The sequence below is a fragment of the Trypanosoma cruzi genome, genomic scaffold (assembly GCF_000209065.1).
Source record: "Trypanosoma cruzi strain CL Brener 1047053516597 genomic scaffold, whole genome shotgun sequence".
NCBI lineage: Eukaryota > Euglenozoa > Kinetoplastea > Trypanosomatida > Trypanosomatidae > Trypanosoma > Trypanosoma cruzi.
The window spans coordinates 76,767-91,936 of NW_001849535.1; the positions used below are offsets into that span (position 1 = coordinate 76,767).

Genomic DNA, 15,170 nt, shown 5'->3' on the forward strand with positions numbered 1-15,170 from the left:
AAAATGTATTTTCTTCATTCTGCATGTGTAGACATTTAAGTGAGCCCGTAGAAGAAAAGCCTGAAAACTACAGGTGCTCCTCTTCACAATGATAATAAAAAAGGATATATATATATATAAATAAAAAAAAAAAAAAAGTTGTGTCAAAAGAGGCTCGACCTCCCTCGAGTTTGCAAACATCGTGTGCGGTGGGCAAGGATGGACCACACACGACAACATGCCATTTTTATCAAAGAATGAGGCAAAATGACTCCGATCTTCGGTGGCAGTCTTGGCAACAAAAGACGGGAGTAGATGGCATCTCCCACATGCTTCTTTTCAAAATCTGCAATCGTGCTATTTGTCACGGCCGCTATGAGAGGCGCCTCAGCACGGATTGGGCTTGTGGCATCCTCCATGCGAATAGCAAAGAGGGCAACTTGCTCCAGACGTTCAATTGTTTTTCGATTAACATGACAAAATGGTGGGTGACGCTGCGGGTAAAAAACACTCGTGTTTGCAATGCCATTAATGTAAAACGCGCTCCCTTGATCAAGAAAGATGTACCGCGGTGTGCTTTTAGAGGATTGCTCACATACGCGTTTGGCCCGTGCGGCATAACAGGGCAGCATAGGTGCACATGCCGCCACCACATTTGTGTTGTGCCCCCGCCATCGATCATAGTTGGCAATAATTGCATCAAATGCCAATTGATCCCAACGCTCACGTGTCATCAACTCCCGCAACACTGTCAGCTTCGTCTCTTCTTTATCTCCACTGCCTATGCTTTTGTTTTCCTCACAACAATTTACAATCCAATCATCATCGTCCTCATGACTGTTTTTGCCGGTACGTTTTTTGTCGTCATGCGCCCCTCCCTTCGCCCCTTGATGCAGTATATAATCCCCAAAGATTGAATTCTCTGCCTTATCCACGTCCCAAGTCCAAAGCTGTACCGATGCCAGAATACATCTCGGCTTCGGCATCCCAAGTGTATTTAATAGACGTGGATCCTGACACAATGACGTGGCCGCTTTCCCCCGCTTAGAAGTAAACACCGCGGTTTCCATCCAACGTACATAGAAGAACCCAAGCGTGGCGGCGGCAGCTTTAATGTAATCCACAGGGAACTCCACCCACGCTGTTGGCGGTACACGCCGAAACCCAAGGACTCGGTCCATATGAAACGCCACAGTCTCGCTCGCCGGCTCCAGTACAAATCCCTTCTGGGAAAGTTTAACCACTGCCGTGATGTTGCCGTGACGAAAGGAGAGAAGTAACTTAATCGTACGTCCGTACGAAAGAATACTTGACATGGGCTTCAGCGCTAACCAGTTTGCAGGGTTTTTAAGGTACGCCACGCAGGCAAAATCCTTGCTCGGGGTGTAGTCCACGTCTGTTGGGTCGCAAAATTGCAACAAGCCAACATGTCTCTTCAGCACATTACGGATTTTCACATTATACTCAGGAAGACGTGCTTCCTTGGCGTAACATGCTTCAAGCTCTTCAGATGGCTGTGGCTTCGCGCCAACCTCCACAAATTTATTCTTGTCACTATGAGTACCATTTGAAAGCTCGGGTAACAAAATGCCATGATTTTTGTATGTCTTAATAGCCTTAAATTTATCCGAGCTCTGCGTCACGTTTTCCGTCGTTTGATTCAGTAACACGGTATACTCCTTCCTGGCCCATGACCAGTTCATTTGGGAAAATCCCTCGGGAAACACGCTTGGCTCCGGCGAGATCTTCGGTAGGGTGTCCAGCGGTTGACATCCACTTAACAGTAAACTCAGCGATGGTGTATTCGCATTTTTCGCCGCTCCCTTCCAAAGCGTCCCTGCCCAAGGATGTGGAAATTGTGATGGTGGGGCTATCAAATGACTTTTGCTGCGTCGACCCCGCCCCTGAGTTTTACCCGTGAAATGTTCATAGTTGAATTTCGTGAAGTAGAAAAGCAACAAATTGATTAATGTAAGTACCGTCAAAATAAAAAGCAGACGCCGATTCACAAACCGCGGCCAAAAGCCTATTCGACGTTGCAGTCGTGTAAAGCCGCGTTTCCACGGGTTAAGAAACATGTGCAGCAGCAGGAACTAAACCAAAACACCAATCAATAACCCCCGCCAAAAAGAAAAAAAAAAAGAAAAAAAGAAACATGAAGGAAAAAGAGTAAAAAATATAAAATAAAATAAAATAAATGCGTGCATAAATGAATAGCAAGTGCATGGCTCTCCTGTTTCACGTCATTTTCTTTCTCGCTCCTTTTTTTTTTTTTTTTTTTTTTCTCTCTCCCTTTCATGTGTGCATGCGTGTTTGTGTATGTGTGTGAGTGTGTGTATGTCTGTTTATTTTGCCGCCTCTTTCCTCAGCGTCAGGTACATATACGCCAACCAACTTATTCACCCGCTCATAAACCCAGCAAGCGACGAAGGCGTTGATTCTCAGATTGTAATTCACGCAGGAATCTCTTTTGTTTCCGCAAAGGCAACTCCATTGCCTCGAGACAGCGAGTGATGTCCTCACGCAGTGCCGCATACTCCGCGCGCCGCTCAGCAAGTTCACGCTCAGCCATTAGCACTCGATGTGCCAATTCATCCGCGGCTCTTTGCATGTTCATGACAGCCTCTGCAGTCATGGCTGTTTCCTCTTGCCGCGTATCTATTGCGTCCCATTCCCGCTGCCCCGAATGATTCGGATGCAAATGCGGCTGTTGTAGTCGTGGCGACCCGCATGACTGCTTCCCCTCTCTTCTTTCCTCTATTTTTTCCTTGCTGCCTCCCCTTCCAGCTTTCTGCATAATCTCCTGCCATGAATGGGTGATTCTCTCTAACTCCATCAACGGGGATTTATCTCTCCTCCCCGCCCCTCCTCCCATCGTCGAACTGCTCCCGCTGTGAGTAGCGTCAAAGACATGCGTTGTTTCCTGTTTGGTCTCTCTTGACACACGACGCTCAGAAACCGACGCAGATGGTTCCACCTCCCTCTTGTCTTGCCGTTCGGGGAACAACCAATCCTCTTTTCCTTCTCCTGCCTTAGCCCGTTCTTCTTCTATGCGTCGATGGCGTCGTCCCCCTATGGCGGGAAACACCTCCTGCAGCCGCACCACCTGCCCGGCATGTGGGGACGGTGGATGTTCACTGCTCTCCACAAATGACGGTCTCGTCCACGCCGGTGGGGATTCGTCGGGCGGGCTCCAGTGAGACATCGCAAGTGGATGCCGCCCCTTTATTTCCTCCCCCACCGTTGCCTGCGTACTACTAGGGGCCAACGCAGTCTCCTCCACCCAGGCGTCTACACGTGCGGCATACGCCGTACCACCGCTGTGCTGCATCTCTGCCATGATCGACAACGTTGATGCGGCATCACCACCCAAAGCAGCGCCCTCACCACCCTGTTTTTCTCTCCCATTCTCAACGCCACTATCGACATCAGCGGTGGTAGCGGCTTGCAACTGCGGCGCAGACTCCTCTGCAAGCACCATATCCCATCCCAGCGTGAAGAGCGGTCGACGCCCCAAATACCTTCCAGGAGAGCTCAAATCATTATTCAAAATGTCACTTGCCACCTCTCGCCGCATCTATGGCTCTCCAGATGCAGCCATTAATGCTCGGAACGGGCCCCTTGACCAAACCGCCACGACAGAAAACAGCGCCTGGCCCGTGTTTCAGCCGTCTTCGTTAAAGTGCCGTCGAAGAAGAAGCGGGAAAAAGGCAGAAGAGAAGAATGCGGTGAGTGTGGGAACCTCAAAACAAAGAAGAAATAAATGAACAAAAAGTCAAAAAAAAAAAAAAACGGCAATAAGAAAAACAGAAAAAAGGGAATCAACACCCACTGTGGGATGCATCTTTTGTTCCTCGCATGGATCTTCGCTTTTTCTCTATTGCCTCCCCGTGTGGATGACATCCGACATGTAACACCCCCCCGACCACGCATAGACGGATTGAGAAGGCAGCCAAAGGGAGAAGAAAGAATAATAATAATAATAAATGTTGTATACATACGTAGAGAAATAAAATAAAATCCCCCAATGACTTTCGCTAAAGAAATCCTCTTCCCACTCTCTCTCTCTGTCTCTCTCTCTCATTGACGTCCGCAGAATCCAGAGATGTCAGTCTACATTTATATGTGTGTTGAGGTATATGGGTGTTTCTACATGAATACACGACTTCTCCCCTTCTTCTTCTTCTTCTTCTTCTCCCTTTTCTCTCTCTCTCTCTTTCTCTCACCCCTCCCCCTTTTTTATTTCACTCCATCACCCGCTGCCAAATAAATAAACATACATACATACATAAAATACATAAATGGCAAATCACCTCGGACCCAAACAATAAAAATTAACAAAAATGAGAAAATAAAATCATGAAGTTGTACAATAATAAAAAAGAAAAAAAGAAAAAAAAAAAACAATGATGATCACAGTGCTGATAACTATATTTATATATATATGTCGTATGGCAAACACACCACTGTACTCTAGACAAGCATACACACACACACACACACAGAGAGAGAGAGAGAAAGAGATAAACAGGCATGCATACATGTATGGGTGTATGCATGTCAAAAAGTTCCCTTTTGTTGTTGTTGGGCTTTGGCTTCTCTTCCTCGCGGCTCAAAACCGCCGTGCATTTTAACGACAAATAAGTCTTCTTTCTTTTTTTTTTTTTTCTTTTTTTTTTTTTTGGTTTTTGTTTTTTGTTTCTTTTATTTTCCGTTTTATTTGTTTTTGTTTTTGTTTTTTTCTTCTTCCTCTAAATTATTTGCTCCTCATTTTTCTTTCTTTCCTTCTCCATCCAACAAACCGCAGTCAACATATTCCACACACACACACACACACACACCAATTGGGCCCAATTTTGTTTCTGTTTGTTTTTGTTGTTTTTTTTTTTTGTTTTTTTAGTTTACATGTTCATTCGTAATTTTTTTTGGCTCGACTCCGAATGCCGGGAGATTTTGTGATGCCCTTCCCCCTACCCAACGTATGTGACATATGAGTCTCTCTCTCTCTGTGTGTGTGTGTGTGTGCGTGTTTGTGTGCGCACAACAGCAACAGCACAGCCGATAGCGGCATTCCGCTTCATTTCCCTATCTCTCCGTTCTACTGTGGTACGGCATCCGCATTCTCACTACCAGAATCATGACTTTACAATGATTTGGAAGATGTCACAGCCACGCAGCACCTGAACGAGGAAGTTGTGGTGCTCGCACAGCACGTCAACGTACTTCTGCAGGGCGGGGTTCACGGTAAGCTCCTCTTCCGGCAAATCCACAAACTCCTCGCGAGCCTCGTGTTGGATTTGCATCGTGCGGTTTGACAGCACCTCCCGCAGGTGGGACAAGGAGTGAAGGGAGTAACCAGCGACGTCAAGGATCATGTCACCTGCCTGGAACTGCAGATCGTCCTCCTCCACCTTCGGCAGCGGGCGTTCGATGCTTGTGACCTCAAGATTCTTGTTGATGCTGCAGCCAAGAATGCCCTCAATTGCAAGATTGGCGCTGGGCGGGTGGTCCATGTCCTCTGGCACAAACGTCATGTAGTGAAATGGCTTCGCCTGACGCGGGGTACCAGTCACACGACGACGGCGTTGGGGACTCTCAAGGTCCGCCATCGCAGCCTCGGCGGCCAAACGTGCAGCTTCCTCGACGAGCACATCATTCAGTCCTGAGTCAAACAACTCCACAAGTACCTCCCACTCGTCCTGCTCCTCGCTCAATACCCCTTTGCGGTAGTACTGCTCCTCATTGCTCAAATTGGTCATATCTTTCCGCTCCTGCCGGCGGCGCTCCAGCATGGCCCGGTTACAATGCATAATGCTCTCAAGCATAAAGACATGCTCGTCAAGCTCCTTTAGCTCAATCTCGTTTCGAGCCGCATCCTCCGTCGTGAAAACAAACTCCCGCCGAAACAGGCGTCGACGACGTTCCTCATCACTGACAAGATGCGTGCGTTCGGCAACCTCCTCCGCAAAAAGAGCCTGCCACGCTTGCGGTGAGAAGAACGCCGCACGCGGCACACCCCCGCTTGTAGGTGTCTTGCCTTCGCACACAATATCCAGCCATTCCTTCATTTCATCCGCAGCCAAAATCATACGTGCCGTTCTCTCATCTCCGACGATCGCTTCCACCCTGTCCTGCAATACATCAATAAGAAAACTGCGCATATTGGCATAGATCTGCCTCCGTTGCTTTGTCTCCGCCTCTATAAGACGCTGTCGACAGCACCGCTCATCCACCTCTGTCTGTGATGCAACACCCACCAACACACGTGGGTTCATCATGAGATCAAGCACCAGGCGATCCTCACGCTCCTGATCTGCAACACGCCAACGACGCTCCCTTTCTTGTGTAAACATGCGTACAAAAGTAAAGTTGCGATTTTGAGCCCGAGCCAATACCTGCAATTGTCGCGCGTAACCAGCCTCCACTTCAGCACGCTGAACTTGTTCCTCTACCTCCAGTGCATTCTGTAACACCGCGATAGGTTTTTTATGGTTCCAATCAGTTTTACAACCCGCGTCTTGGCGTTCTTGTGCCTCTGAAAGGACAATTCGACTGCGTCGTGAATCCTCATCCCGCTCCAACTGTCCCAGTTGCTGTCGAAGACGCTCTTGTTGAAAGAATTTTTGTTTCCGTTCCCGTTCACGGATGCGTTCCTGTTCACGTTGTTGAACGCGCTCCTGTGTGATTCTTTCCAACTCACGCATTCTTCCATTCATGCCTGTCATGCTGCCCTCCGTTGTAATGTCCCCGTCTTCCACCGAATCAATTTCTTCATCCGCAACGCGCAAGTAAGAAAGCGAGTTGGTGTGATTTCCCCTCGGTGTGACTGCTCGAGAAGTACCCCTTGACCCATGACGGTTGCCGCGGTAGAATTGGCCTAAAGCAGCAGGGGACTCGGGAAAACAATGCCGGATTTCGTAAAGCCGTTTCAAGAACAAGAAAGGTTGAGTAGTGAAACGACGCTCTATCGTTTCACGTGGTAAATGGTCACGGCTATGGTGAATCTCCGCCGTGATGCGCATCCCTGGTTGATCCAGAGAAACATTTGTGATGGTCACAAGACGGCGCGGTAACTTCAGAATTAGGCATGTGTCTATTAATGCGCAGAAGCGCACATCCTCCTCTCGCACAGGGTACAGTAGATGCCACTCATCTCCATAAATGTAGCGATCCAATATGGTATTAGAATATTCCACTTCCGTCAAAGCCTCTGCAGGTTGAAAATGGTGAAGTTGCTGAGACGATGCAAACGCCAATTGACCGCTTCCTGTCAGTACGGTGGACGGTCGGCTCATGCGAGATAATTCACTTCCACGATGTTTCTCTGGATATGGTGCATGCAAAACATCAGTGCTGTCATTCTTCTGGAGAGGGTGCTGCTGTCCAGTTCTAAGAATTGGACTCTGACTACGGACGGGAATATCGTTTTTTTGTGGTTCCATCATGTTGCGCGATGAAAAGCTATGGCGCGGCGCATTCGCAAGTTCATGTGAGGCAGCCTCCAGCTTCTTCTCTGCCTCATTACGTAGACGTAGGGCCTCCTGCCGATCCTGCTCTGCCTCACGTTGTAGTTTTTCTACGGAACGCAGACGTGCCTCAATCTCACGAAGCCGTGATGACTCTTCTGCAATAGTTGAAAGTGCTACGCGACGTGAGGAACGAGGTGAAACACTTGTCGGTCGGCTGATAGAGTGGCTCAGGGAGTGGCTCAGGGAGCGGCTCATGGAGGCACTTCGAGAGCCACGGCCACGGCCGCCAAATAATTTCGCCTCCTCCACAAGGTAGGCCTCGTGCACCAACTCCTTATGCAAATACTGCATAAGGTGAAGGCGGTGATGCATGAACTTCATCACATTGCGGAGGAACCTCTGATGTTCCGTGCGGGCCCTAGACGAACGCTGTGTCACAGTCAAATCGCTCGGGGACTGGTAGGGAAATTTACCGACAGGGTCGTCATTTTGGCTTGACGCTGGTGCCACATGCATGGCGTGAGACGAACCCGGCGTGCTGGGAACTGCATTTGGCCCAAGCGACGTTGGCCGACCAACGGAGCCTGGATGTCGTGTACGCCCAAAGTCGTCCCCAGTGCGTAAAGAACTGGTCGAGTGTGGTGTTTGTGCATGGACGCTGTTATTATTTAATGATTTTGGCATCAAGACAGCGTCAGGTGGCAGTTCTCGCACGCTATCCATTCTAGATCCTTGTGGTGTTCGTAACTCACTCGGTGTCCCAAGCTCCCGGCGACTGTTTGTGGGATTGCTGCGTACGGGAAGCCCCTTGGCATTTTGCGACCCCTGCATGAAATTAGAGCCATTAAGAGACGCATGCGGTGTTGGAAGTTCACGTTGACTGGCTGTTGGGTGGCTCCGGTTGGGCAGAATGCGACTGTTTTGGCTTTCATGTGGAGTGCGTAACTCACTCGGTGTCCCAAGCTCCCGGCGACTGTTTGTGGGATTGCTGCGTACGGGAAGCCCCTTGGCACTTGGCGACCCCTGCATGAAATTAGAGCCATTAAGAGACGCATGCGGTGTCGGAAGTTCACGTTGACTGGCTGTTGGGTGGCTCCGGTTGGGCAGAATGCGACCGTGTTGGCTTTCATGTGGAGTGCGTAGTTCGCTTTGTGGTGTTCCCAATTCTTTAAAACTCTCACTCGGTCGGCTCGCCGGTATTTTGGAGGCCTGGACCAAATACGAGTCGCCTCTCGGAGACCCCAACTCCATGGGTGAACTTCGGCAGCTTTGCATAAATTCGCTGAGGTCCCCTTTGGTCACCGTGTAGTCCTGCGTGTTGCGGCTGCGTTGGTTAGGGCTTCTGTTACTTGCAATGGATTCATCAGCTGCGCGGACCGAGAGAATCTTTTTCGGGATCTTTTCTGCTGTCTGAGTTTTATTTCCGGCGAGGCGCGTGGAACGCATATACTCCGCCGTAATGTCCTCTGCGTGGCGTGCGAGAAGTGCCTCGACGCAGCGATCGTAATCTTCATCACTGGGAAAATCGAGACGCAAATTTCCCCATCGTGCCGGATTGTCCAGTCGCTGGAGCTCATCGCCGGTCGGTTCCTCCCTGGACGATCCGGGAAAGAGGCTGGTGGACGCCGTCCGTGCGCTGACGGTGCTCCCGTCCTTTGCGGGGACAATTCCAGCAGAAAGGGCGGCGTTGATAAAGAGATGACCAGAGGCGCCCGTCAGTACGAGCGAATCTGCAGAGGTAAGGACCGTACTCGGCACCCGCGCAAACCTTATGAGTGGAACTGAGCAGACACCAACAAAGAGCGGCTCCTCATCACTTGCCTCGCAAAGCTTAAACACAGAAATAGTTGTGCGCGTGATGGTGATGCTGCCCGGCAACACAACCGAACTTCCATCAGGCGTCATCTCGACGCGTAGGTTCACAGGGTAATCCTCCTGCATTTCCCTTCGTTGCCCTCTATTCTCCTTTCTCTTGTTGTTGTTGTTGTTGTTGTTTGCGTCCGTGTGGCAGGCAGCCTGCGTGTTCTCTCCGAGTGAAATAATGCCACTACTTTCGCTGGAGCCGAAGATGCGATCCGAGGACGCGGTGAAGAGTTTCCGCCGAGTGTCCGTTTTGCCTTTTCAAACACCACCGCACCCTCTCCCTTTTTTATTCTTGTTTTTTTTTTTTTCTTTTTTTTTCCCTTTTTTCTTTTTTAGTTATTTTGTTTCTTTCCTCCTGCTTTGATGTTCTTTTTGTTTGTTTGTTTGTTTGTTGTTTTGTTCCTTTTTTTTTTTTTTTTTTTTTTTTGATTCTCCCCCCTCTCTCGTGTATGTGTGCTCTCAGGCCTTTCCTCACCTCGCCCACTAAAACAGAGAAGAGAAGAGAGAAAAAAATAAATAAATAAAATATTAAAATAATAAAATAAAAATTTTTTGTCCTCCTCCTTTTTTTGTTGTGTTTTTTAAAATACGCCTCCCACGTTTTTTTTTTTTTTCTTTTATTTTTTTATTTTTCCCCCCCCCTCCCACAGAAGTGCGCACACACACACAAATACACAGACAAGCAGGCAGAGAGAGGGAGAAAGAAAGTGGCTGCAGCAGCCGCGAAAAAAAAAAAAAAAAAAAAAGAAATACGCCGGCAATTTATATTTATATTTATATAAATACATACGTACACATACACACGCAGCGAAACAACATCCGCTACATCCGTACGAAAAAAAAAAGAAAAAAATGAAGGGGACATTGCCTGCTTGAATTCATTCTTCCCTCCACGCACACACAAACACATTTACATGCTCATACACATACAACCGCACTTTACAAATTTTTTTTTTTTTTTTCATAAGAATCGAAAAGAAGAAGAAGAAGAAAAAAAGGCCAAATCGCCAGCAAATGAAAAAAGAAAAAAAAAAAAAAAAAGGGAAAGAGAAGTGAAAGGTATTTGCCATTCGCATCCTACCCATCAGCACTCCCCTTCAAGAGCAGCGCACGGCGGCACAGACGGGGCAGACACCGCACGTCAATGCACACTCCGCACAGACGGACGTATGGCCGCAGGTAAAAATAGTATTACACTGCAGTTTGGGGGCCGCCGAACAGCGACTGCAGAGTCCCTTCAACATCCGGCCATTCAATACCTTTTTCATGCGCTGCCCTACCTCAGACAGGAGCTCACACAAGACAAACACATCACTATCACTCATTAAAGCGACATCTGCCGGTTCCGGTGCATAACGCTGCGTAAAAAGAACCTTCTTCAGCTGTAACTTTTCCCCTATAATGCTTCGCATATGAGACTCATTAAGACGTTGTTGCTCGCGAATATGCTGCTGAAATGCCGCATCCTCGCGCATTGGGGGTGTTCTTTCGTGCACAACGTAATCTTCCTCCCTATTGGCATCCCTCCCGCCTTTTCTATCCCATGGATTCCTGCCTGTCGCTGAAACTCCAGGCATTTTTCGGTCCATCTCTTTCTTTAGCCGCTCCCACTCACGACGCATTTCATGAAGAGTTTGCTTCGCCTCAAATTCGTTCAGAATGTCGTTTACAGGCGTGGTAGTTGACGCAAAGGCAGAAGCGTCCCCTTCAGCATTGCTGTCGTCACTGTCATGATCAAAAATGTCCGCATAATCCTCTTCGATATCATTGGTGAAATGACTGTACGTCCTGCTTCCTTCGCGGCCGTCTCGTTGTGTTTGTCTCCTCGTGTCTCCATTGCTCTCACGCGCCTTACTTCGAACACCTTCACCCTGTTGACGGCCATCCATGCCACCATTCACTTCCGCAGTAAATGAAGAAGAGTGTGGTACGGGCCTCGTTCTCGGCGCCTGTTGGGGTTGTTGTCGGTTTTGTTGGTATTCCGAGGGAAATGTTGGTGGCGGGGCAGCACCGTTCTGCGTGGAATAACCACTAACCGGCACGCGATCACCGTGAGCACGGCGCCAGCGTTCATCTGCTCTCTCATACATTTGGGAGGTTCCAAATCGAGTACCTCCTCCATAATTTCCGGCGTTAAATTCGTTCTTGTTATTATTGCTGTTATTGTTGTAATCATCACTACTATTGTTATTGTTTGCTTTTCTGTTACCGGTCTGAGTAAAGCACTTTGCCCTTGAATAACGCTTGTCAAATGTAAAACCTCCTGGCGGGGAACCAAAAAGTTCTTCCTCTGTAAAGAATGGGGTTGTTTCCTCCGTGGTGTGTTGATGCCTCGCGTACTTAAAGCCGGATCCTGCATTGGTGTAATGCGTCTTAAAGGTAAAAAAGGCCGCTGTGGGACATGCGCCAGGTCTGCCGGCACCGACGCCTGTTGCCGTACTTACATTCGCCGAGTCACGTCCGCCATTACGGCGAAAGTGTACACAGAGGGCCTCATACGCCTCATTGACCCTTTTAAACTGCTCGGTACCGCCTGGGTTACGGTCCGGGTGCAGCGCCAGGGCCTTTTGATGGTACGCCTTCTTCAATGCCGCCTCGTCGCAGCCACGCGGGAGCCCCAACACCCGAAAGTGGAGATCCATATCTGGTACTCAGAAATACACGCCGGAAAAGGGAGAGAAAGAGGAACGAGAAGAAGGGGTGGGGGGGGTGGGGGAGTGGGAGGGGTAAAGAATTTATATAAATAAAAATCTACGCGCACGGAAAGAAGGTGGATAAGAAGGAAAAAGGCGACAGTAGTGAGCCCCTAACTATTTATATTTATATATTTGTTTTTTGTTCTTTCTTCTTCTTTTGTGTGCCGCCGCCACCACCACCACCACCCCGCCACCCTCGTCTCGCGGAATGACGGTCTCTCCTGCTACCTCAAATCTAAAACTACGGGAGCGACCCTTTCCCCCCTCCCCACACACACACACACACACACACCGCCTCTCGCCTCCGCAGAGAATTATGATTCGTGAGTAACGTACACTGGAGGGGTGAGAAAAGAAAGAAAAAGGGAAATGCAAGCACATTATACATCACATACACACACAGACATTCAAAGTAAAAGAAGGTGAGAGGAAACACAAATAAAAATAAAAATAAAAAAGGCCCCAGACGTCAGAAAACACACACACACACACACAAAAAAAAAAAAAAGCAGGAAAAACAAACATTTCAGTGCAGCATCCATCCATCCATCCATCCGTCCCCACCATTCAAAGATATTCGTGTCGTCATTATAAGAGATGAGAAGGGGTGGAAGGAGGAAAGGACAATTTCCCCTCCCCCTTCTTTTCTTTTCTTTTCTTTTTTATTTTTTTTCCTTCTGCTTTTCATTCATCCCAGGAACAATAAGGAAGCACACACACACACACACAAGAAAAAGAAAAAAAAAAAAAAAAAAGAGAGAAACGCAGCAGAAGCACCCCTATGAGGCTTGAGGGCATGCCACCAAGGACAACAACAACAACAACAATAATAACAATAATAATAATAATGATAATAATCATAAAAACCGAGAAGAAAGAACAAAAGAAAGAAAAAAAAAAAAAAGGAAAGAGGGAGAGAGAGAAGAGGCTTTTAAACTCCAAAAAAAAAAAAAAAAAAAAAAGAAAACCTCTTGAATCGGTAACATTTGAACTCACACATGCGTAACCGTAAAACTATACATGACCAATGCGCCTGCAAACATACATACATAAATACATATATTTATGTTATAAGCATGCATGCATGCATGTACGTACTTATGTATATATCTGAATTTGGCCCGAGTAACGTTGCCAAAAATGAATCATAACCATCCATGCACACACACACACACACACACACACACACACACGCAGACAGACAGACAGATGGAAAAAAAGGGAGGGAAGAGAAACAGAGAGAAGGTGGGGAGAGAAAGAGGAGGAAGAGAGAGAAAAACAAAGAAAACAAACACCTTTCGAAATATAACACCAACAAAGACAACCCACCCACCAAAAAAAAAGAAAAAGAAAAAGAAAAAAAAGGAGCGGACAAAATATTTTGGCTCAATGAGCGCTCATCCCTTTTGTTGTTGTTTTTTGTTTGTTGTTGTTGTTCTTTTTTCTTTCTTCTCAAACATTAACACATGCACCCCCTCTTTCATGCTGTGCGCATATATGTATGCCCCTATATGTGTTTACTTGTTTGTGTGGGGGTGATTTATAGTTTATCGTCTGTCCATTACACCCGAAGCCGTTCTCGCACGACAACAGGCACCGAGCCGCGGAGAACGTCCATCTCCAGGCACTCACAGCCGCTCTCCAGGGCCTCTTGTACCCGCTTCACCAGGGTATCAATGTCTAACACGGGTTTGTTCTCACACCCAAACAGATAATCCCCCTCACGTATGGAATCGGCATCCTTGTCGTTGCCGTCTGCTACCGACGCCGGTCGCTGCACCTTGACGCAACTCAGAAGCGAGTCAAATTCACACGATGGGAGGTGAACAGCAAGGAACTGTTGCGGTGTTAACACTTCCCTCTCTGTTGTACGCCTCATAGGTTTTATGGGAGCGTTCCTTCTTATTAGGTGAGAGGAACGTGAACTCGTGGCGGATCTTAGAAGTGGCCAGTCAAACTCATGGGTGAGAGTGCTTCGACGCGCCAGCAGTCGGTCCGGTAGAGGGCAAGAATGCGGCAAGGGACGTTGACTGCTGCGGCCAGAGGAGAGGGTAGGAGAACGGTCAAGCATCCTGATTTCTGAGTAACCCCGTCGGCCGCTATAGAGGCCACTTTGAATTGGTGTGTCATGAAACACATCATTCGGACTGGGCGACAAAGAGAGGACTCTGCTACTTTGTTGTGAAGGATGGCGTCCAGAATTGAGCCTAAAGGTTTCGCTGCCGCATAGTAAATAGTGCCTATGTGTCTCTGGCCCCCTCTTCTCCCCATGCCTTGCCGGCGGGATGGGTATTGACTGCTTACGAATAAGTTGCTTTTGCATCGATCGTGTTGTAAAGCCATCTGACGGTGTTGGAGAAGGTGATGTTTGGCCAGGACACAAGACATCGTTTTTCTGCTGACCTCTCGAAGACTGTCGCCCACAATTACCCACGGAGGATGGCGGAGAAATCATTCTTGGGGACACACATTGCATGGCGGACCCAACGGATCGACTGGAGCTGGCACCATTGTTCTTATTTTGTAAATTGGATATCGAAGAAAAAAGCCGTTGCCGTTTCGACTGCATGGACTCGTTGGAAACTTCCCGTCGCCGCGGTGTGGAACTTTTTGGAGTTTCTCTTCGTTGTTTCAAAAATCCCTTTTGGAACTCAATTTTCTCTTGTATGAACCTCTTGGGAAATGCCCGCCGCAATTCATCCCTCTTCACATGTGATGCATCAGAACCGCCACCGGCAGCACCGTTTGCGGATGCCGGTGGCGCAGCCCTCAGAGAGTTATCAGGCCGACGGGAAGACAGGACCCTGGGAGATGATTTCGACAACAACACCCTCTCCGGGACAGCTGCAAACATCTTGGTGTTAGGCTGCCGTGTACCGCCTGAAACTGGGGCGCAACTCGACGGACAAATTGTTCGTACACCTCTTTTCTTCTCGCTCAAAATTGACAATTTCTCTTCCTGGCAGCGGACATTCCTCCAAATGCAAACAGGCGATGTCCGTCGCGGTGCACGAGGTGAATTTTGAAGGTTATTGCTGAGGAGCCACCTCGGGCCTTCCATTTTTTGTTGCTGTTCTTTTGTGTGTGTGTGTTTTTGTGTTTTTGTGCTTCCACGACGTTAACGGCGGTGGTGGTGGTGGTGGCGGTTTGATTGAACTCGGCA

At 48.2% G+C, this 15,170-nt stretch overlaps 5 protein-coding genes across 5 annotated transcripts, besides 45 other annotated features; all 5 read right to left on the minus strand.

Moving 5' to 3' along the window:
- Positions 1–1,735: part of a sequence feature (heterozygous, Esmeraldo-like haplotype) that runs on past the window's edge.
- Positions 105–137: a sequence feature (AT_rich).
- Positions 144–2,057, minus strand: Tc00.1047053506529.224 (hypothetical protein, conserved; the record flags this gene model as incomplete). Its single annotated transcript, XM_816880.1, has 1 exon — positions 144–2,057. The coding sequence occupies one exon, from the start codon at positions 2,055–2,057 to the stop codon at positions 144–146; it is 1,914 nt and encodes a 637-aa protein (XP_821973.1).
- Positions 1,736–2,228: a sequence feature (areas merged during assembly that could not be assigned to a particular haplotype. This can correspond to areas where the two haplotypes were merged or to regions with more than two copies in the genome that were merged during assembly.).
- Positions 2,105–2,177: a sequence feature (A-rich).
- Positions 2,229–3,087: a sequence feature (heterozygous, Esmeraldo-like haplotype).
- Positions 2,242–2,263: a microsatellite.
- Positions 2,278–2,324: a microsatellite.
- On the minus strand, positions 2,387–3,556 carry Tc00.1047053506529.230 (hypothetical protein, conserved; the record flags this gene model as incomplete). The annotated part of the gene is made up of 1 exon (XM_816862.1): positions 2,387–3,556. The coding sequence occupies one exon, from the start codon at positions 3,554–3,556 to the stop codon at positions 2,387–2,389; it is 1,170 nt and encodes a 389-aa protein (XP_821955.1).
- Positions 3,088–3,731: a sequence feature (areas merged during assembly that could not be assigned to a particular haplotype. This can correspond to areas where the two haplotypes were merged or to regions with more than two copies in the genome that were merged during assembly.).
- Positions 3,725–3,795: a sequence feature (A-rich).
- Positions 3,732–3,804: a sequence feature (areas merged during assembly that could not be assigned to a particular haplotype. This can correspond to areas where the two haplotypes were merged or to regions with more than two copies in the genome that were merged during assembly.).
- Positions 3,805–4,042: a sequence feature (areas merged during assembly that could not be assigned to a particular haplotype. This can correspond to areas where the two haplotypes were merged or to regions with more than two copies in the genome that were merged during assembly.).
- Positions 4,037–4,061: a microsatellite.
- Positions 4,043–4,061: a sequence feature (areas merged during assembly that could not be assigned to a particular haplotype. This can correspond to areas where the two haplotypes were merged or to regions with more than two copies in the genome that were merged during assembly.).
- Positions 4,062–9,744: a sequence feature (heterozygous, Esmeraldo-like haplotype).
- Positions 4,153–4,184: a microsatellite.
- Positions 4,357–4,383: a microsatellite.
- Positions 4,627–4,727: a sequence feature (T-rich).
- Positions 4,798–4,820: a microsatellite.
- Positions 4,834–4,875: a sequence feature (T-rich).
- Positions 4,987–5,016: a microsatellite.
- Positions 5,115–9,389, minus strand: Tc00.1047053506529.250 (hypothetical protein, conserved; the record flags this gene model as incomplete). The annotated part of the gene is made up of 1 exon (XM_816864.1): positions 5,115–9,389. The coding sequence occupies one exon, from the start codon at positions 9,387–9,389 to the stop codon at positions 5,115–5,117; it is 4,275 nt and encodes a 1,424-aa protein (XP_821957.1).
- Positions 9,421–9,443: a microsatellite.
- Positions 9,594–9,738: a sequence feature (T-rich).
- Positions 9,745–9,781: a sequence feature (areas merged during assembly that could not be assigned to a particular haplotype. This can correspond to areas where the two haplotypes were merged or to regions with more than two copies in the genome that were merged during assembly.).
- Positions 9,782–9,875: a sequence feature (areas merged during assembly that could not be assigned to a particular haplotype. This can correspond to areas where the two haplotypes were merged or to regions with more than two copies in the genome that were merged during assembly.).
- Positions 9,818–9,865: a sequence feature (AT_rich).
- Positions 9,876–10,345: a sequence feature (haploid, Esmeraldo-like haplotype).
- Positions 9,912–9,944: a microsatellite.
- Positions 10,037–10,061: a microsatellite.
- Positions 10,071–10,096: a sequence feature (AT_rich).
- Positions 10,329–10,352: a microsatellite.
- Positions 10,346–15,170: part of a sequence feature (heterozygous, Esmeraldo-like haplotype) that runs on past the window's edge.
- On the minus strand, positions 10,409–11,953 carry Tc00.1047053506529.260 (chaperone DnaJ protein, putative; the record flags this gene model as incomplete). The annotated part of the gene is made up of 1 exon (XM_816866.1): positions 10,409–11,953. The coding sequence occupies one exon, from the start codon at positions 11,951–11,953 to the stop codon at positions 10,409–10,411; it is 1,545 nt and encodes a 514-aa protein (XP_821959.1).
- Positions 11,454–11,506: a microsatellite.
- Positions 11,978–12,038: a sequence feature (G-rich).
- Positions 12,277–12,299: a microsatellite.
- Positions 12,444–12,464: a microsatellite.
- Positions 12,543–12,567: a microsatellite.
- Positions 12,648–12,684: a microsatellite.
- Positions 12,736–12,770: a microsatellite.
- Positions 12,818–12,870: a microsatellite.
- Positions 12,879–12,931: a sequence feature (GA-rich).
- Positions 12,948–12,974: a microsatellite.
- Positions 13,035–13,117: a microsatellite.
- Positions 13,168–13,215: a microsatellite.
- Positions 13,220–13,294: a sequence feature (GA-rich).
- Positions 13,342–13,371: a microsatellite.
- On the minus strand, positions 13,569–15,068 carry Tc00.1047053506529.280 (hypothetical protein, conserved; the record flags this gene model as incomplete). Its single annotated transcript, XM_816868.1, has 1 exon — positions 13,569–15,068. One exon carries the CDS (start codon positions 15,066–15,068, stop codon positions 13,569–13,571), a length of 1,500 nt encoding a protein of 499 aa, XP_821961.1.